This window comes from Pelophylax lessonae (assembly GCF_965119305.1).
Source record: "Pelophylax lessonae genome assembly, chromosome: 1".
Lineage (NCBI taxonomy): Eukaryota > Metazoa > Chordata > Amphibia > Anura > Ranidae > Pelophylax > Pelophylax lessonae.
Window position 1 is genome coordinate 328157214 of NC_138768.1, and position 22623 is coordinate 328179836.

The window sequence follows — 22623 nt, forward strand, 5'->3', positions numbered from 1 at the left end:
CCAACTGGTTACCAAGTCGCTAAAGTGTTCCTCTCTCCTCAAAAGGTTGAGCACCCCTGCTGCAGGGGCATGAGTCCTGGATGGAGAGGTACGCTGTAGCAGCCTTCCCCCTTAGTTTCGCCATGGTGTGTGGCGGAGGGAAGGAGTCCCGTGTGGAGAGGTGCACTGTACTATAGAGCATCAGGAAACCCGCGGGGAAATCATAAAGATCTCCTATGACGTTGATAAAAGTGTTAAGACCACCACTGTCGTGGCTGGCCTTAACACTTTCATCACTGTGGTTGGCAGGTCTCACTATTCTTCCCTACCTCCTCCACGCTGAGAGTATGGCATCAATACTAGGCTTTATTACTGCGTAAAATGGCACCAATACTAGGCTTTATTGGTGCGTAAATTGGCACCAATACTATGAGTGATTTACTGTGTACACTGGCACCAATACTATGGTTTGATACTGCGTAAACTGGCACCAATACTAGGGGCTATTACTGCATATTAATACAAAAAACGTGATGCGCCAGAAATACACAAATAATAGGAGTGATAATATTGAATAAATGATTATATATAAAAAATCCAGTCCATAGGACACACAATAGTGCTCGTGCTCAGATCCAATATTATATATGGTGTCCCAGTGTTCAAAGAAACGTGTAATCCTGTAGTGATCGATAACACAAATGGTAAACACCAATACGTGAATCCCTCCACCAAATGGATGGAGAGGTACGCTGTAGCAGCCTTCCCCCTTAGTTTCGCCATGGTGTGTGGCTCAGAGGAGCATCACGCTCGACGTAACGCGTATAGGGGGGGGTGGAGCGTGCGTGGCCGACGCAGATCTTCTCTCCGGTGTACACACTACGATTTTGCCAATACAGCAGGCACGGCTGAGTGCCTTGTAAATGTGAGTGGATTACATTTTCTCTAATAAAGCCGATTTGAATTACCAAGCAGAGAGCACTAGATTTTGCTATATCTTTTCCCCATGTATGTCTCGTGATTCCCGGAGGTGACAAGCAGGGAGGCCCTTTCCTGGAGTCCTATATCCTTGATATATGCGATTGCTGGCCCGTTTGGGTCTTGCAGGAAGGTGAGAGGCTAATCCATTTGGTGGAGGGATTCACGTATTGGTGTTCACCATTTGTGTTATCGATCACTACAGGATTACATGTTTCTTTGAACACTGGGACACCATATATAATATTGGATCTGAGCACGAGCACTATTGTGTGTCCTATGGACTGGATTTTTTATATATAATCATTTATTCAATATTATCACTCCTATTATTTGTGTATTTCTGGCGCATCACGTTTTTTGTATTATTATCAGTTTATTGTGATTTGTGAACACGATTGGTGTATGCTGCCGGATATTATTTTTACACTATATTTTTACACGTTGATGTTTCACATTTATGCACTTTATTTACGCACAGTGAATTTGTGTTGAGTTTACATCACATATTTGGTTTGCGCTGATAGTTTTTGGTTTAATAGTTTGCTATTACTGCATAAGCTGGCACCAATACTAGGGGCTATTACTGCATAAACTGGCACCAATACTAGGGGCTATTACTGCATAAACTGGCACCAATACTAGGGGCTATTACTACGTAAACTGGTACCAATACTAGGAGCTTATACTGCGTAAACTAGCACCAATACTAGGGGTTATTACTGCGTAAACTGGCACCAATTCTTAGGGTTATTACTGCATAAACTGGCATCAATACTAGGCTTTATTACTGCGTAAACTGGCACCAATACTAGGGGCTATTACTGCATAAACTGGCACCAATACAAGGGGCTATTACTGGGTAAACTGGCTCCAATACTAGGGGCTATTACTGCATAAACTGGCACCAATACTAGAGGCTATTACTGCGTAAACTGGTACCAATACTAGGAGCTTATACTGCGTAAACTAGCACCAATACTAGGGGTCATTATTGTGTAAACTGGCATCAATACTAGGCTTTATCACTGCATAAACTGGCATCAATATTAGGCTTTATTACTGCGTAAACTGGCACCAATACTAGGGGTTATTACTGCGTAAACTGGCACCAATACTAGGGACTATTACTGCGTAAACTGGCACCAATACTAGGGGTTATTACTGCGTAAACTGGCACCAATACTAGGGACTATTACTGCGTAAACTGGCACCAATATGAGGGGTTACTACTGCATAAACTGGCACCATTACTAGGGGTTATTACTGCGTAAACTGGCACCAATACTAGGGGTTATTACTGCGTAAACTGGCACCAATACTAGGGACTGTTACTGCGTAAACTGGCACCAATATGAGGGGTTACTACTGCATAAACCGGCACCATTACTAGGGGTTATTACTGCGTAAACTGGCACCAATATTAGGGGCTATTACTGCATAAACTGTTTGCTGAAGTTGCTTTAAACTATAAAGAACAGCTTTTAAGAGTGTTCCTCTTTCTCACTTATGAAGCAATACCCGAGGAAGAAAGCAAAACTCTTGAAAGCTTGTCTTTGAAGTGTTAGGTTAGTACAATAAAGAGGTATCATTGCATACTGCATTATTCTCTTATTGTGTAACCTTATTTATACATACATGTATTTCGGGTTTTTTCAGTGGTATGATAAAGTAGTGAAAATTATAAGCGCCCCCCCCCCCCAGTTTTGAAGTGGTATCTTATGTGTCCCCCTATATATTGTTCCTAGAGTCACCACTGACTAACCCTGGCCTGTTTATTGACCACATTTCTGCCTGCTGCCTGGACCTATCCTTTGCCTGTTTGCTGACAATGTGTCTGCATGTGCCTGAACTGACCCATCTGCACACCAGTCTCAGCCATCCCCTGCAGACAACTGAATTCCAGGAGCACTTTTGTTCTTCCTTTCTTCAACCTCCTTTACTTCCTGGACTTCCTGGACTGTGAACAAGACTTTCCTGGAAGCAGTCATGACGGAACTGAGACTTCAATAGGTGACACTACACCACATTCCCTGATCTCTCGTGTAGAGGCCACAATTACAGTACATTGTCTTTGATACAATTGGTTGATTTTGTGATACAAAAGATACAATGTCCTTTACATAATCAGTCCAGACACCCAAAAATCTCACATGTGGAATCGCCATACTCGGGAGGAGTAGTAGAATGTGTTTTGGGTTGTAATTCTAAGTATGCCCATTATGTGTGTCAAAAAGATGTCACTGTCCATTAACCACTTAAGCCCCGGAAGATTTTACCCCCTTCCTGACCAGGGCCTATTTTGCGATTCAGCACTGCGTGACTTTAACGGACAATTGCGCGGTCATGCGACGCTGTACCTAAACGAATTTGACGTCCTTTTTTTCCCACAAACAGAGCTTTCTTTTGGTGGTATTTGATCACCTGTGCGATTTTTTGATCATGCGCTATAAACAAAAAAAGAGCGTAAATTTTGCAAAAATAACAATATTTTTCACATATTTTTATATGAAATTCCTTAAAAGAAAAAAATTTAAAAATCAAAATTTTTTTAACATTTTAGGCCAATTTGTTTTATGCTACATATGTTTGGTAAAAAAAAAAAAATCGCAAAAAGCGTATTTTGATTGGTTTGCGCAAAAGTTATTGTGTTTACTAACTAAGGGAAAGATTTTTGTCATTTTTGTTGTTTTTTTTTTTTTAACGAGTAATGGCGGCAATCTGCAATTTTTTTTTTTTGTGGGACTGCGACATTGTGGTGGACAGATCGGACCCTTGACTGACATTTTTGACACTTTTGGGGTTACCAGTGACATTACTACAGTAATCAGTGCTATACATATGCACTGTTACTGTAAAAATGACACTGGCAGGGAAGGGGTTAACTTTATTTGAGAGGGAGGGGTTAAGTGTGTCCCTAGGGGCGTGATTCTAGCTGTGATTGGATGTGGCTTGAGGTGTAAGAACAGAGATCAACGGTCCTACATAGCAGAACCGTATGATCTCCATTCTTACACAGGGAAGAATGACAGGCGGCTTTGTTTACATTAGCCGCCTGTCTTTCTCCCTCTGTAACGGACAATCGCGAGTGCCTGGCGGACATCGCATCCACCGGGCACACGCACGGGGGGGGGGTCCGTGAGGGAGCGGGAGCGCGCCTCCGGCGGCGCTTGCTTGCTCCCTAGAGCCTCACAGGCTAACGACGTAGTCCTAAGTCGCTTTGCCTGTGAGGGGCTGACCGCCACAGTAAATAGTCGTGCGGCGGTCGGCAAGCGGTTAACTTGTGGCAAAACAAAATGTCCTCAAAAGAATCACAATGCCTCTTAGAAAATACCTTGGGGTGTTTGCTTTCCAAAATGTGGTCATTATGTGGAAGTTTCTACTGTCTTGGTGTTCCAGGGCCTCCAAAAATTGTGGTCAGAAATTTAGATGCGTAAGGAAAGAGGGGAAGGGGAGAGGGACAAGGGAAAGAAGGTTTGAATGGTGGGTAGGGATGAGGGAAAAGGACGGTGGCCAGAGTCTCACCTTAACATACAGATCGTGTTGTATTGAGTGAATAAGGTAATACAGCAGTTGGTGAATTGATGCACCTCAAAAATCAATTGTATTAAGAATACAGCAGTCGGCTCACCACTGTTTGTTTGGGGGATTTCAAGTAAAATTATCTAAACCCTATCAGGCTGGAGTTCACCTATTGTAGCAATGTTTCCAAGCCTGTGGCCTGATGTGGGTCTGCCATTGTTACGGGTTACCCCTCCAGCCCATGTGAGCTGCATCCCTGGGTGTGAGAACTGAGACATTGACAACTCCGGCATCCTTGTTTTGTGGTTTTATTGTAGATAAGGGGATGGGAGAAGGGAATGAGTGGGGTACTCCTTAGGCTCAACTAAATACACTTGGGACTTTATCCAGGAAAAATGTCCGTTAACGCTGCCTTGACGCCAGCCGATGCCAGCCAACGCTCCCTGACTCTCAGAACACACTGTAACTTGATAGAAGTCCTCAACTTTAAGTCCAGAAGATCCAGGACTGTGGATTATAGAACTACTGACACTGCGGTACTGCAAAGTCACTGACTACTCCCCCCCAGCCTTGCACTGGCATGAGGTAGTCTGTTGTAGGTTCCTGTATGGCTGCAACTCTCAACTGACACTCTGTACAATTCAGGGCCCAAACTGCAGGTGCCCCCTTTAACCTTGAACTCTTCGGGGTTCACTGTCTCTGTTCCCCCTCCGTAACTTCAGGGTCCATAGAAATGCCATCTGCAAAAATGATGAGTCCCAGTAATTGAATGGTCTGTCTTTTGAACTCGCACTTCTCAGCTTTTGCATAGAGATGGTGTTGGCGAAGTCTGTCCAGTACCTTTTTCACATGGCTTCTGTGTAGGTCTAGTGAACTGGAAAATACAAGGATGTCATCCAAGTATACGAAGATAAACAAATCAAGATACACCCGAAATATCTAATTGACAAGGTGTTGGAACATGGCTTTGGGCATTACAAAGGCTGAACAGCTGACTAGATATTCAAAATGTCTGAAGCGCGTTCGGAACGCTGTCTTTCATTCACGTCTCCTTCATGAATTCTGACTAGATTGTATGCTCCCCTCAAATCGAGTTTCGAGAAAACATGCGTAACCTCTGGAATAGATCTGGAATTAACCCTTTCGCTACAAGGCCCTGTGCTCCACTTATAAACTTAGCTGGCCAGTCCATTTTTGCAATTTTTCCATTGCTTTTTTAGCTTTGCCTTACAGCTTTAAGAGTTTGTTAAACCCTTTAACCATATATTTTCTAAAAGCACATGACCAGTAGAATACATATAAGGTGTTACTGATTTTTAGGGCACAATGATATTTGCGCAAATGTTTATCAAAACAATATTTTTGCTAAAAATACACAAAAATCATTATGAGCAGATAAAAACAGAGCACATTTTGAAACTTCCTACTAAATATAAAAGCTAACCTGTATTGAGTTAATAAATTACCACTATTTGTAAATAATAGATTGCGCCTTTTTGCGAAATGGGGAAAATCGAACACACGCAAAAATGGAAATATCCACATTTCTCAAAAATCTAGAGGTTTTCATTGTTCCCTTACAGCTTTCAGAGTTTGTTTAAGATCCCCCAAACCATATATTTTCTGAAAGCACATGACCTGCAGAATAAAAAGAAGGTGCTACTGATTTTAACGCCCTGTGATATTTGCGCAAATATTTATCAACACTATATATTCCCTAAAAAATGTCTTAATTCATTTTTAGCAGATTTAAACACAGCACATTTCACAAAATTCCTGCTAAATTCCTACTAAATATAAAAGCTTAACCTGTATTGAGTTAATAAATAAATGTTTGTAATTGTTAAATTACGCCTTTTTGCAAAATAGTGAAAATTGAACGTACTCAAAAATGTAAATAACCAAATTTCTCTAACAATCGGAAGGTTTTCATTGTTCCCCTACAGCTTTCAGAGTTTGCTAAAGATCCCCCAAACCATATATTTTCTGAAAGCATAGGACCAGTAGAATGAAAGGAAGGTGCTACTGATTTTTAAGGCCCCACGATATTTGTGAAAATGTTTACCAAATCAATATTTTCCCTAAAAATACACAATTCTACAAAATTCCTGCTAAATTCAAAAGCTAAATATAAAAGCTTAACCTGTATTGAGTTAATAAATAACAAATATTTGTAAATTTGTATGGCTGAATTTACATTGCACAGGCATTGCATGTGATCTGCACAGCAATGCGGTGTGAATCACATGTGATGTCTGGCATCGCATCAGTGTGAACCAGCCTTCAAAACAGACATTTTCTGAAAGCAAATGACCTGTAGAAAAAAAAAAAAAGGGCTACTGATTTTTTTGGGCCCCGCAATAATTGCGCAAATGTTCATCATATCACTTTTTTTCACTAAAAACACACTAAAATCATTAATATTGCACATAAACACAACATAGCTTGCAAAATTCCTGGTAAATTACTACTAAAGCATTGTTCACATGTGGCATACTAAAGTGTACACCCATGGAGGGCCATGTTTACCTGCATGGGTGTTCGGTGCATCCCTGTGTAGGCAGTCCCATTTATGTCAATTGGGATGCAACGGCTGCACAGGCATAGCTTCTGTTCCCAATCTGATATCCATGTGGGTGTGAGGGCATGACCCTGAACGCAGACCTACATGGATGTCAAATTGGGAGCAATGGCTCTGTTCATGCAGTGGCTACATCCCAAATGACATCAATGGGACTGCCTGCACAGTTATGCACATAACACGCTGTGTATGCCCAGTGTGAACAAGGCCTTAGGCCCCTTTCACACAAGCAGACTGATCGGGTCTGCCTGTCCATTTTTAAAGCGGGCCCAATTGGACCACCCATTGTTTTCTATGGAGATGCTGACGTAAATGGACATGTGCATGTTTATACCCGCCTGCATCCGATCTGGTCCACTAAAAACAGATCCCATGCACCATCCATCTAGCTGATCAGATGGAAATAGACAGGCGGCCCGTTTCCATCCGGCCATCCCATAGAGAACAGTGGGCTGTGTCCGTGTCTGTTCTGTAACAGCGGACCTGTCATTCACCTGCTTAGCGGGGATCAGCAGAGAGATCCCCTGCTGAGCAGGAGGATTTGCTTGACAGAGTCCGCTCCATGTTTTTTTTTTTTTTTTTTTTTTACAAATATATATATAAAAAATTTTTTAGGGGGGGCTGGGGCAGGGGTCTTTGGTGAGATATCAGTGGTCTAAACTGACCCCCATATCTCTTTTTTTGAGACAGAGAAAGGGACTAAGCAGCACTTTACATGAATGGATAAGGAGACTGTATTACCCCTTATCCATTCATAAACTGACAGTCTGACATAGTAAACACTCAGCTGTCAGTGGACATAGGACCCATTAGTAGCGATGGCTGTGGCGACCTCAGTCCACTTTACTACAGGGAGGGGGCTGGTAAACACATGTTTACGAAGCCCCAGCTTCACCTGCACAACGCCCCCCCCCCCCCTAAGCCTGACGGCTCGCTGGAGTGCTGGTCAACAGCTGCAGAAGGGATGACTTCAGAGGGATGAATGGATGGATCGGGGGTGCGGGGGCTAGTACGGGGGGGGGGAATCAGCCTGGCAGGGGGGACATGCTGAGATCCCCTCTAATTCCCTGCAGCACCTGAAGCCAGTGGGAGTGGCAGAGGAGGGATGCCAGCTTCTAGGGGTAGCTGCAGGGATCATGTTTGTGGGGGGGAAAGGAACCAGTGCTAGAGGTGAAAAAGGGGGATGACGGGGATAGGAAAGGAGAGTGGGGGGAGTAGTTATAGGTAAAAGTGAGCGGGTGGGATGTAGAGGCTGAGAACAGGGAATCGGCAGCATGGGGGGGTGGTCACATTTTAGGTTAATAACTCTGATCAGCAGATTGTAATCCGCTAATCAGGGTTCTAGAATTGTTCAGCAGAGCCTGCTGAACAATTCTGTTATAAGTTCATGGTCTCTAAAGTGACCATGAGCTTAAAGCAGGGGGAGAAATGAGGTCCGTACGGTGTACGGACCTGGCCAGCTGTAAGCAGTGCTGTAGGTCTGTACGCCGTACAGACCTGCCAGTAAAAGGGTTAAAGGAAGAGGATAGCAATTCTTGACAGTTATTTTGTTGATATCAAAATAGTTCACACAGAGCCCAAGGGTATGATCTTTCTCTTCAACAAAGAAGATGCCAGCTCCTACAGGTGATGTGGAGGGTCGGATGAATCCTTTTTCCAAGTTTTCATTAATGTAATTACGGAGGGCTTTAAATTCTAGTTCAGAGAGAGGGTAGATTCGGCCAAAAGGCATCTCAGCCTCCGGCAGCTGTTCTATAGGGCAATCGTAATTCCGATGGGGAGGAAGAGTATCTGCTCTCTTCTTAATAAATACATCCAAATATTCATGGTAAACTGTGGGGACTAGTTTCAACGATTCGGAACCAGGATGGATACCAAGGAGAAGAGTAACTGTATGAGATTCCTTCAGAACACAATGTTCCTAGCAGCATGGAGAAGAAAAGAAAATCTCCCCCAGTAAGCCAATTAATTTTGGGGTTATGTGCCTTCAGCCAGGGCATACAGAGAATGATTCGGAACGTGGGTGAGGTTATGACGTCTAGGCGTAGGAATTCTTGATGACCGGAGGAGGAATGGAGGATTGGAGCAGCCTCTTGTGTCACTGGGCCCGACTTGATACCGGAACCATCAGCCAGATGAACAACAAACCTCCTTTTTTTGACACAGAGGGGACGATTGTGTTGGGCTGCAAAAGTAGAGTCCACAAAGCAGCTGCAGGCACAAGAGTCTATGATTGCCGGAACAGAAACAGTCTTTTCAGCAAGCCTCAGGTGACAGAGAAAAGTGAGGTGTGTTTGATTAGTCCCGGGTGGATGCATCGTATGGATCCAGTTAGTGGAGGATTTGCAAGGTTTCACTGGACAGGTCTGTATATAGTGACCAGCATCACCACAGTAGAGGCAGAGGTCAGAGCTATATCGTCGAAGGCGTTCAGCAGCGGACAGAGGGGGTCTCCAGAAACTCTTTTGCAAGGAGCCATGAGTTGCATCTGGAGTGCTATCAGCAATGAAGGGAACAGTAAGTTCAGACCCTGGGCAGACCAAAAGACTTCTCCTGGATTGTCGTTCTTGTAGCCATCAATCAATCTGGATAACTAGATGACAGTCCCTGTAAGGCTTTTGGTATCCCCACTCTGGCAAGTTCATCCTTTAGAGCATCAGATAAACTGAGTTCCACTGAGTATCGGCACTCCATAAACAGAAGTCAGTCACATAATCTTCCACAGGCCTTTGACTTTGCTGTTACTTACTAAGCATTGATTCAGCAGTCTGATGACAGAAAGGGCTAGCGTATAGCTGAGACATGGCAAAGAAGAAAGAATCCAGAGCTGGATTGTGTTGCTCTCGGAGGTGGTAAGCCTAGGATTGGGGCTCATCCTGAAGAAGCGAGTTGATAAAGTATCTTGCAAAGACAAGGTTCGGGGCAGAAGGGAAAATTACAGTTTGCAAGTTACGAAAAGCCTGAAATTTCCTGCGATCTCCAGAAAAGCGTTCAGGGATGGGAGCCTGGGGTTCTGGTGGGAGAATGGCCCTGCAGGATGTGCCGGACTCTGTCTGAGTGACTTTATCTGTGAAAGCAGTAGGACCCAAAAGTGACAAATCATCTATACAGGCCAGTAATTGATCTTCCATGCGATCAAGTTTTCCTTGCAGACTTTGCACGTTGTAGGATGGTGCAGAGATCGATCGGCAAATGTCCTCCAGTGGAGAGGCCTCCCATTCAGACTCCATAACTGGCTGACTGATATGGTCGCGTACCTGATAGGAGACTAAATTGACGAGGTCGGCCTCTCTTATATCTCCCGCCCTGGCCCCACTGAGGATGAGACAGAGGGTGCCGAGAGACAAGAGGGGACACGAGTGCCTGTGGATGTTGACTGCAGAACTTGCAGCAGGGAATGCGACTACAAAGAGACCGTGGAACCAGAGGAACAGGAGCAGCAGTCATTTTTGGAGGACTGATCCAGACCAAAGGGGCACTCCGCTTATGCTGATATTTTTGGATAGGCAGCTTGTCAGGAGGCTGGAACATACAGCTGTGTGCAGAGCTAGTGCAGCAGACAGCCAGAAAAGCACTCGAGTAGTATCAGGAGCCAGGATCAGAGGCAGAAGCAGAGTCTGTGGTACCAAGTCATGTGCAGAGCCAAAGTCAGGAATGGAGCCAAAGTCAGTAAAGTGTAAACAACAAGACAGAAGCAGAATCCAAGGTCAGGTCAAGAACACGCCAGGTCAGCAACAGGGAAAACATACAGGATCAGTCAGGACACAGGGCACAGCTGAAGATCAGTCAGCAAAGGAAATAGGAATGAGCTCTCTTTAAATAGCCCATCTGGCTCCAAGAGAGATTGTGCCTGCGCACGTGCGCGCCTGTTAGCCATTCTTCGGGAAATACCATGCACATGCGCATATCTATGTGCCAGAAGTCTCACAGAGATTCCCTGACACGTATTTTCAAGCAAAGACCACCTCCTGCGCTGTTGCACACACACTCCACCGGATCTGTAGGCATTTTCTAGGCTTTTCTGCACCAAGCCTCTGTATTCCAACAATTTTTTTTAACAAGGTAGACATGGACTCTTCTGTAGATGCAGCTTTTGGCTGCAAAGTTCTTGCAATGGCACTCTGAACTTGGATCCTTTGACCCCTGTGTTTTTTGGGCCTGTTGGCACGGTTCCATTTGGCTAGTTCTTGCCCACCCTTATTCATTGCTTGGGGACATCCCATGGTGTATGAATATGTTGCCTGTGTCCTGTAGTGTACAATTTAAGACAAAAGGAATTTTGACTTACCTGTACAATCTATGTCATATAGGACAGAACACAGGTCCCTTCCTTTCCTTGGTTTACTCTGCATTGCTTCTTAGAAAACAGAGGATTCAAGCAGTAGGGTAGGGTTATAAGGGAAGCGACTAAGGGGGCATATCCTCGAAAGCCCACCTCACAATAAGGGGAAGCCCCCATTTGTGCATGCGGGGAGATGTCTGTTGGCTTTCTTGGCAGCCTGGACTCAGGGCATTTTAGATCTTTGGGTCTGGGGCTTTGTGTCTCAGAAGTACAAGCTGAAACTTCGTTTTTTGCCTCCTCCCCAATTTATGACCTCAAATCTTCCCACTTCTCTGTGGAGATTGAGGAGTTTTACGCCTAATGGAAAGTGGAACACTCGTTTTAAGCACCAATTTGGAGCAAGAAGCACTGGTTGAGCACATCAGTTGTTAATGGGAGATTGTATTCACCATTGTTTTACTATCACTTCATTTGTTTTTGTATTTTTTTATTTTACTTATTACATGGACTATTGTTTTGCACAAATCTGAATATATATATTATTTTTTACATACTGCTATTGGATTTAATCCATGTTGTTTTTCGTGTATTAGGCATTGTGGTTTATTAGTATATATCAAAGTTTTTTTATAGTTATTTTTATTATTATTTTTTCCAGCACTTATAATTAGAGTGCTACTATTTAGAATTGAATTCGTATGGCACATTTATGAGAGTGTGGGCAGTATCAGCAGCTTAGCAGAATTTAACCCTTTGGGATAAAATTGTTCACTTAGTAGCTCGCAGGACTTTCATTTTATTCATACACAGCCAGTGCTCAGTTGGCTGAAATTCAGTGGGAATTCCACCTGCCCTTAAAACCGCCTGATTTGTGACATGCCCACTACGTGGAAGTCGACTTTGGCAGTGCTGCAGCGGCTGCACATGCAGCAGAGGGCCATCAACAAGTACCTGTGTGAGTATGGCACAACGGCAGGCTCAGGCTGGCTCTGCTTTTTTTCCCCACACCAATGGCTGCTGATAAAGGATGCATGCACTGGCACTGTACTGGCACCATTTGAGGAGGCCACAAGGATGGTGAGCCGTGACAATGAATGCATCAGTGACACAATTGCTGTTGTGTTCATGGAGCAGACTCTGCGTGGCATTATGGACAGGGCACTCGAGGCAGAGCAGCAAGAGGAAGAGGAGGACTTCCTTTCCTCTCAAGGCCCGCTTTATGCAGACACCATTCTTCCTATGCCACAGAACACACAAGAGGAGAGGGAGGAGGATATTCACAGTTTTGGAGGCATTGAAGCAGAGGAAGACATACGTCAAATCTTAAGAGATGGTTTTTCCATCCCCAGAAACCTTGGGAGTAGTACGTGGCTGGGAGAATGCAGTTCCAGATACTGTATGGGCAAAGGTACGATTTAACGATTTACCTTCAAAGCCTGCGAAAGGACCCAAGAATAATGGCATCAAGGAGAAGGATTACTAGTGGTTGGGAGCCTCCCATGACCACCTCAGAACTCATTCCATCCCCACTGAGGGTGCAGAAGATGAAATTTCTTGAGGGCACCATAAGGAGGAGTTTGTATAGCTCCCAACCGTCCCTGATTTCAAGGGACTGTGTCAGAATAATGAGGTCAATTCACTAAGCTTTACCACATGCGGTAAGGGTATCATGTTACTCATTTGCATAAATTATTGCATAAATAAAGTCCAATTCATAAAAAAACAAGCAAAAAATAAGGATTTTGCGATAAACAATGGAAAAAAAATGTTGACAATAAATATCGCAAAAAATCGTGCAGTAATCTGTTAAGTCCAATTTACAGATGAAACAGGGACTAAAAAAAGGTGCAATATTTAACACCACCCTTTTGGTGGCGGTAACTAGTGCAGTACCAGAAAGAGGGGCCTATTCAAACCCTCAGAAAGGGGCATTCCACCCACGAGAGCCTAATTCGACCCACAGAAAAGGGTCTAATTCCACCAACAGAACATCCACAGGAAGGGGTACTATTCCACCCACAGAAAGGGGTGCAATACTACCTTCAGAGAGAGGTCTAATTCCACCCACAGAGGACCCACAGAAAGTTGACACTATTCCACCAGCAGTGGACACACAAAAATGTGGCATGTACACAAGTATTTTTTTTTTTTTATTAAATCAAAAAGACATGATGTGCCTTTTAAATGAAAAAATTGGCTGAAATTTGACATCAAGAACATTTTTTTAAAAATAATAATAAAAAAAATTAAGTTAAGGTTTACAAAAATGCAACAATAGAGTATGTCAACCTTGACGATTTCTCCAGCTAGAGGTGAGTTTTTGAGGTGGCCACTGTAAAACTTTTGGTTACAACAAGTTAAGCTTGGATAGGAACATGAAAAAGAAATAACAAATGTTTAAAAAAACATACAGTCAGGTTTTCTTTAGTTTTCATATTATAAACATAGGCAGCAGCACAGAATTGGGCCTTAAATATAGAACAATCTAGTAAAGAGCACTTTCAACAGCTCTAGTAGGCCCATATATTTACAAAAACACACATTTTTATGTATGTATGGCATGATGGATTTAGTAAAGGAGCGCAACACAGCTTAACAGCTATTTTCAGGCAACAGAGTTCTGCAATCTGCATAGAAAAAGACACAGCTTGGATTACCGAGTACCAGGAGACATAAATATGAGAAGGTAGTTAAAAATATTAGATTAAAAAATCTTTTTTTGCAAAAGGAAAATAGCAAACATGTTAAAACGTAAAGTGTTATAAGGAAATTACCTTAAAACAACCCCTAACCACTGACATGTGCGATTATTTACCGCATGATAAAATGTGGTAGTTACTGAACAATCTAAAAAATACTGCATTCGTTATTTAACGCTAAATTCTTTGTAAATTAAACTTTCACAACTGATTTACTGCATGCGGTATTTTACCGCATTTTATTTGTGGTTATTTAACTCTTTTATTTACTAGTAATGGTGGCGATCCTCGATTTTTAGCGGGACTGCGGCATTGCGGTGGACAGATCAGACACCTAACTGACATTTTTGACACTTTTGGGGGGACCAGTGACATTACTACAGTAATCAGTGCTAAAAATATGCACTGTTACTGTACTAATGACACTGGCAGGGAAGGCGTTAACACTAGGGGCGATCAAAGGGTTAAATGTGTCCCTAGGGGGTGCTTTTTGTGTGGGGGGGATGGGCTTGCTGAATGAACACAGAGACCACCTTTGTTCCTAAATAGGAGGAACACTGGATCCCTGTGTTTATTACCGACAGAACAGTGGTCTGCTGTGTTTACAACGGGAGACCGCCATTCTGTCTCCACGGGGAGCGATTGCGGGTGTGTGGCGGCAATCACGGCCGCCGAACCTACTGATTGGCTCCCCCTGTAGCCAATCGGTGCGCGCGTCCATACTAGCGGTCCCGCAAAATGACGTACAGTTATGTCGTTTCGCGGAACAAAGCCGACTTGCTGCAGTATATGTACGGTTAAGGGGGGGAGTCCTATACCTACATACTTTTGCTAATAGATGTCCCCCGTTCCCATCTCAAAAAGTTTGGAGTATGTGCTTGTTTGTGAAATAGTAAAAGGTCAAGTTCTTGAAATAATAGATTTTGTACAAAACATTTAGAATTAGTGTTAAAAAAAAAAACAATTTCTTTCCTTGCATCTTGCACATTATCATTTCAGATAAATATTTAGATTTTGACAATATAAAAAAGCGTGGGAATCCTTTTCACTCAGTGGTCAGATTATGAAATAATATATTCCTATTTGCATGAGAGCCCAATCAACTGCAGATATTCATGTCAAAACCTGTTAATATCAGCAAAATACCTGCCTACCTGATGTTTTGCACAGCTTGTATAACATCCTGGCTGCTATTTGCATATTCATAAGTCAAGCTGGGACCATCCGCATAAACCTGAAATCACATTGATAGTCTGATTATTGCTCCATTAGGAACAAGTAGTGTGATTCCGACATAAAGTAAAAGTCTAAACATACCCGCTGTGGGCTTCTTGCAGTCACACCAGGCTTTTTATATGTGAGGATCAGAATATCATTACTAAGAAGTTCCTATCAGCCAGCAGTCAGATTTACACATTTGAATGGGGTTTGTAATAGATCAAGTGGAGACGGAATGTTAGACAGCACAACAATTAGGAAGCAGACCCACTAACCTCACATGTCAGAAGCTCTGTAGAAAATGCCTGCAGTGGAATACTTAGAACTCAGAATAAAGTAAACAAGAATAGACATTCTTACAACAGCCTAATTGCAGTTTGTTCAAAATAGTATTGGTAGCTGACTGATTTACCTTACAGCCTTCAAAAATTGGAGTCACTGAGCCAGGCTTAGTATGCAGATCAGAAATGTGGAAGAAAAGGGTTAAATCATATTTCTGGTCAAAAATGTAAAATCATATATTCATTTCCTTATTGTATTTCAATTATTTCTAGCACACTACTCTGAAAAATCTTGAGGTTTGTACACTTAAAGTAGAACTAAGAGCAAAACTTTTTTTTCCCCATTTTGGATAGAGTAAGGGAGGGTTATAACCCCTGTAAGGTTTATTTTTGCAATTTTTGTCCCATTGGGGAGATTTTCCTTCACTTCCTGTCCCATAACCAAACAGGAAGTGAGAGGAAATTCCTACAGATTAAGGGAATTCCTTGGGGACCCCCAGATCACCAGAACTAGTGTCCCCATTGGAAGATTTCCCCTCTATTACTTTTCCGGGGAGAACCCAAAAAATGGGGATTATCTTTTACTTTCACTTTCAATTATGGTGGTAAACAGGACAAATAGAGAGGGTGAATCTCCTTAACATGGGGAAAAGGTGTTCTAATCCCTCTTCACTCCATCCAAAACGGAAAAATAAATGGAAAATTGTATCATACTTACCGTAATTTTCCTTTCCTGGTGCCTATCCATGGCAGCATAGCAATGATAGAGTTCCGACTCGACTCCTCCCTCAGGACTAGTGCATAGCATAAAAGACAAGAAGGTCCCTTCCCCCAGCATTCTCCTGTAATTTAGAATACCGAGGGTGGGAGTGTATGCTGCCATGGATAGGCACCAGGAAAGGAAAATTACGGTAAGTATGATACAATTTTCCGTTTTCCTGGTGCCTCCATGGCAGCATACCAATGATAAATAAATAGCTGACATGGGTGGGATAATGCACACAAAAAAATAAATTTTATTCAGACAGAGGACATGGCTGAGTTTAGTGCCCTCCTTCCAAAGTTTACGGTTGTAAGGGATCCTGGGTCAATTCTGTAATGCCTGATGAAAGTATTGCGAGAAGACCAGGATGCTGGCCTGCATACTGTCTCCAAGGAGACGTTGGCCCTAGCTGCCCAAGATGCTGCTACAGCCCTTGTGGAATGAGCCTTCACCTGTGTTGGAGGCACCAACTTATTGGATATGTACGTTTTTTTGATTAGTTTTACTACCCAGGAGGCTAGAGTTCTGCTAGTGGCATCTTTCCCTCTATGTTTCCCGTGAGGGATGATGAATAGTCTTTCCGATATCCTAAAAGATTCGGTGGCAGCCAAGTAGGCTTTCAGCACTCTGGCGATGTCTAATTAATGGCAAGTATCGGAATCCATGTCAGTAAAAACTAGCAATGCCCAGGGTTCTCTTAGGAAGACTGATGACGCCACTTTGGGGATAAAGCCATGAATCGGACGGAGTTCCACCCTATCCGGGAAAAAGGAAATGTGTTTCTCACCAATTCCTAGTGACTGAATTTCCGAAATTCTCTTTCCAGATGTTATGGCTAAGAGGAAGACTGTTTTTAAGGTAAGATTCCAAATTGAAATTTGCTCTACTGGGGCAAACGGCTGATTTGAGAGGACCTCCAAAACGAATGAAAGATCCCATTTTGGAAAGGAGCGCCTAGCCGGAGGGCGGATCTTTAATACTTCTCTCAGAAAGGTCACTACTAAGGGGTCTTCTGCCCATCTTCTATTGGATGCGGTCGATATTTAGACCCGTCTGTAAAAAACTGAGGACGTTAATCGTAGAAGGAGAGATCGGGTTGAATCCTTTCCCGGAAGCAAAGGTTTGAAACTTGTTCCAAATTTTGTTGTAAACTGCATTTGTGGAAGGCTTTCTGGCTTTTAGAAGGGTAGAGATGACCTCTGCGGAGCAGCCTAAGGTCTCAAACCTCTGCCTTTCAGCTTCCAAACCCGAAGGTCCAGCTTGTGGGGATTCGGGTGAAACATCCTGCCTTGGGATAACAGGTGAGGAAAGGAGGGGATCCTCGTCGGCGGTTCCAAGCTGAGATACATGGCTAGAGGGAACCATGGTCTCTTCGGCCAATAGGGCAGTATCGCTAAGATTTGAACTTCTTCCCTCAAGAGCCTCGAGAGAAAACTCGCAATTAGTGGGCGAGGTGGGAAAGCATAAGCCGTCTTGAAGACCCATGGGCATACCAGAGCGTCCACTGCTTCGGCCGATGGGTGCAGAAAGCGGGAGATGAAACGGGTCAACTTGTTGTTGTTCGGAGAGGCAAACAAATCCACCTGAGGATAGTCCCAGAGATTGACTATGTGCTGGAAGATGGAAGTTCCTGGACAGCATATCCGATTCCATATTTAGACTGCCTGGAAGATACACATCTTTCAGGCCGAGGAGATTCTTCTCTGCCCATAAGACTATTGGCTCCAACTCCCTGAGAAGGGATCTGCTGTGTGTACCCCCTTGTCTCTGAAGATAAGACACTGCTGCTCTGTTGTCCAGACGCAGCAACACCCTCTGACCTTTGATGATGGAAGTCAGGGCTAACAATGCTTGAAAAGCCGCTCTGATTTCCAGGATATTCGACACAATCCCGTTGGTAGGAAAGGCCACCTTCCCTGTACCCTCATCTCCCCGCAATGGGCTCCCCAGCCCTGTCCGCTGGCATCGGACGTAATTGTGATCCATGAGGGAGAGCCTAGGTAATGTGATTTGGAAAGATTCGCTGTGTCTGTCCACCAGTGTAGACGTCTGATTGTTGACGCGGATTTTTTTGGGAAAGATGTAGTCTCTTCCACTGGGCCAGAAAGGCTACTTGGAAATGCCTCTGATGCCAATGAGACCAGGGGACTAAAGGGATGCAGGCCGACATTGTGCCTATTAGACTCATACACTGAGATGCTGTCAGGAAGGAACACCGCCGAACTCGGATCATTTTCTGTATAATGGCTTCCCTCTTCTGAGGAGGTAAAGAAACTGAACTTCGTTTGGTGTTGAATAAGGCGCCCAGATATATCATCTCTTGAGTAGGTAGTAACTGGCTCTTCTGTAGGTTTATCAACCATCCCATTTCCGCTAGTGCCTGCATTAACATTTCTTTGTGGACTATGAGCTGGTTTGGGTTGGAGGCAAGAAGCAAAATGTCGTCTAAATAGTGGTAGACTCTTAGACCGCTTTCTCGAAGTGGGGCCAAGGATGAGATCAGGATCTTTGTGAAAACCCGTGGGGAGGTGGACAAACCGAAGGAAAGGGCTTGAAATTGGAGATGCAGTTGTCCCACTGCGACCCTCAGGTATTTTTGGAAAGAGGGGAGAATCGGGACATGCAGATAGGCGTCCTGCAGATCGATAGAGATCATCCAAACCCCTGGCTGAATGGCCTGGATAATCGTTTGCAGGGACTCCATTTTGAACTTTTCGAGAAGAATGTATCGATTTAGTTTCTTTAGGTCTATAATGGGTCTCCAACCACCTGTTTTCTTTGGGACTAGAAAAAGGGTAGAATAAAATCCTTTGAAGCGCTCTTCCAAGGGAACAGGAACGGCTGCTTTCTGAAGCTGGAGAGATGTCAGGAAATGAGATAGTGCTTGTGCCTTTTGATGGGAGGTCGGCCACCTTGTCTGTTGGAACGAATCTTCAGGAGGATGACCCGAAAAACTCCAAAAATGGCCCCAACGAATAGTTGACAGGACCCAAGGATCCTGGCAGCGGCTTGCCCAAATTGGAAAAAAATATTTTAGCCTGGCCCCTACTGGGGGGGGGGGGGCAAGGCTAAGTTGGCGTCAAAAAGGTTTTGATGCCTCTTGGGGAGCGGTAAGGACTTTATTCTTTCTGGAATTTAGGAAAAAAGCTTGAGTGCCTCTCCAGGGCCTCGTGCCCTCTCTGGCCTGTTTTGGCTGTCTGTAGTCCCATACATTAGATGGACGGAATCTTGCTGTGAATGGCCTTGACTTGCGAGCTCTTCTGTCTTGTGGAAGCATGCCCGATTTTCCGCCCGACACTCTAGAGATGGCTGTATTCAGTTGTTCCCCAAACAAATTCTTCCCGTCAAATGGGATCTTGCACCAGTTTTGCTTGGATGCAAGATCGGCTATCCATGGTTTAAGCCATAAAGCTCTTTTTGCCATCACGGAGTGGAGCATAGCTCTGGCTGAGCAGCGGATGGAATCAATTGCCGCTTCTCCCACAAAATCTGCCGAAACCTTGAGCTCCTCAAGGGCTTTGATTATGTCCTCCTTCGGGACCTCCTGACGTAAAGTGGTCTCGATGTTTACTGTCCAAGACCTAATAGCGGTAGAAACCGAGGTGAGGGCAATTGCTGGTCTGCAAGCTGCGCCTGCCGCCAGATAACTTTTTCGCAGGTCCGAGTCAATCCTTCTGTCTAAGGGGTCTTTGAAGGAAGTTGAGTCCTCCATGGGCAGTGTGACATTTTTTGCCAGGCGGACCACTGCTGCATCTACCACCGGCATAGAGGATAGGGAATGCATATCTTGTTCAGCCAAAGGGTATAGCTTATTGATACGATCCGTCTTTTGCCATTCGTTTTCAATGACCTCTTTAATTTCTCCCATTAAAGGGAAATAGATCTGTTTCCTTTTAAGGAATGGAAAGTAGGACTTGGATCTTTGGGGGGCGGGATCTTCCACTTCCTCCCAGGCAATAGCTTCTTAAACCGCCTGAATGAAGGGCTGAACTAAGGAATATTGAAACCCAGATGGATCCCCCTCATCTGAAGATCCGTCCGAGTCTGACTCCCTGGCTGGATGCTCTGCCGGATGCAAAGGAGTAATAGTTGCAGAGGGACCGGGCCTTTCGGTATCTGGTACATGAGCAGAAGATTTGGAAACAGTTTGGGCCGGAGCCAATGCTGTTAGTTCTGAAATCGAATCTTTAACTGTTTGTTTGATCAAGTCTACTACTTGTTTGCTTTCTTGCTCCCGATTGGCCGCATAATCTCTCAAGCAGTCCTTGCAGACTAACTTATCCGGGAGGGGGGCTGCGCCACAAGCCCAACACTTCTTCCTGGAAGTATGAGGAGGGGGAGATGGGGAATAGTCCTGCCTCCTTGATCTTGATCTTCCAGATCTATAGTGTGAGGATCGGGATCTGTATGGACTCTCGTCATCTCGATGTCTTAAGGATTTCTCCGATCTTTTGGAATGGGCAGGGCTGATGAGAGAGGGAAAATTCCCATCACTCAAAGAAACATGCTCTCTCTTTTTTTTTTTTTTTAATACTCACGTGAAGTTGGTCCCATACCTATCAGAAGTGTGAGGATCTTGTGCACGAGATGAGTGACTCATGATGGCTTACAAGCAGCAGGGTCAGCTAAGGGAAAAAGAGAGAGAGAGAGAAAGAGAGAAAAATCCCCATTTTTTATTTTTTTTTAAAGATAATAGGGAAGAAGAAAAGAGAGAGAGAGAAAACTGTCAGACCTAGACGATATTATATACCCATATATACATATATATATATACACACATATATATACCTCCACATACATATACACTATACCCCCAGATATACATGTATATACTTTGAAAGAAAATTGCTTTACCTAAGGGCTGGGAAAGGAGCACTTGCAGGGCTTCTCATAGAGGCAGATCCCACTCATCTGAGCAAGATGCCTCCTTATAAATGCTTCTCATCAGGGAAAGGGAGGGCCTAGAGGGAAAAACTGCTGTTTATCATTTAGAATGATTGTTAGGGAAAACGAGTATCGCTTTCCCCTAACAAATATGGCCGCCTGATACGTGTCACTGGAACTGCACATGCGCTACGCAGTGGACGCTTGGATCCGCCTACATTCCGAGACGATCGGATCCACTGCGCATGCGTCCGCGCACCCGACACCGCTCCACGAGAACGCCGAAGAGTGTGCAGTCGTCCCTGCACGCCGGAGGAAAACATTGTGGCCGAGGAAAGAGCTCCGAGTGCCCTCTGCACAGGAAGCTAAAAGGTAACGTTTGGGAAAAAAACCTAAAAACCACATCACTACCAGATATAAGGAAGAAAAGAAAACATGCCTAACTAATAACATCTTAGCGACAATTACCTAAAAAAGGGGGAGAAATGAAAGATAAGACATTGATAATACATACAGTATCCTTAAAGAAACAAGTGAAATATATAAATGAAACATAGAATAAAGGGGAACACCGACCCGGCTGTTGAAGTCAGAACTCATCCATAATTTTCAGAAACTGCAGACTGCGTTCCTATGAGGAAACTCTGCCTTTGACCCCAAAAGATCCACAGAAGGGGTTCCCTGCCTTATTTGCGCTATGAGCGACCCAAGAGCAGGGACTGCGTCTGGGAGAGGCTGAACCCAGCGGAAGCTGCCAAACTAAGTAAGGCAGAGGTAGGGACATGCTGCTAACTCTTCACCAGTTTCAGAGGTATGAGGAAAAAAAGGAGAATGCTGGGGGAAGGGACCTTCTTGTCTTTTATGCTATGCACTAGTCCTGAGGGAGGAGTCGAGGCGGAGCTCTATCATTGGTATGCTGCCATGGAGGCACCAGGAAAAAGTTTTGCCTTTTTGTATACTTTAAAGTAGTGATCGACCGATATCGTTTTTTTTAAAGCCGATATTTTGGCCATTGAATATCGGTATCGGCTGATATTGGCCGATATTTTTGTCGGGGGTTTTCTTGACAGATACTGTCAAGAAAACCCCTCCTTTGCACTTAAAAGCATTCAAAACGCCAAGTTTGGCTATTTTTAATGAGGTCATTTTTTTTTTCAATCTGGCGCCAAGTACCCAGAAGTGATGTCATGATATTTGATCAGGTCTTCAGCGGCCGTGCAGGATGGTTGCCCAGGTCTCCCGGTGGGACGGGAGACCCGGGCGAGCCGCGTAAGGCAGGAGAGGGGGGGGGACAGGGGGGACGTCCCCCCCCGCTCCTTGTAATGACAGCCAAGCGGCTTCTCAGCCGCATTGGTTGTCATTACATGACAGCCGACCGTCGGCTATGGACGCCGATACCGGGGTGATGCCTCTAGCTGCAGGCATCACTCCGGTAC

The 22623-nt window shown here is 44.2% G+C and overlaps 1 protein-coding gene across 1 annotated transcript in view; it reads right to left on the reverse strand.

Annotated features, from left to right (window-relative positions):
* The window catches only part of LOC309545596 (uncharacterized protein), a gene marked incomplete at its 3' end in the record, with an annotated part of 151007 nt that overhangs the window by 13288 nt on the left and 115096 nt on the right, over nt 1-22623 (reverse strand). The window contains exon 7 of the mRNA XM_082244831.1: nt 15196-15275. Within this exon, the coding sequence (XP_082100957.1) occupies nt 15196-15275 (80 nt within the window). The remainder of the gene's footprint in view (nt 1-15195; nt 15276-22623) is intronic.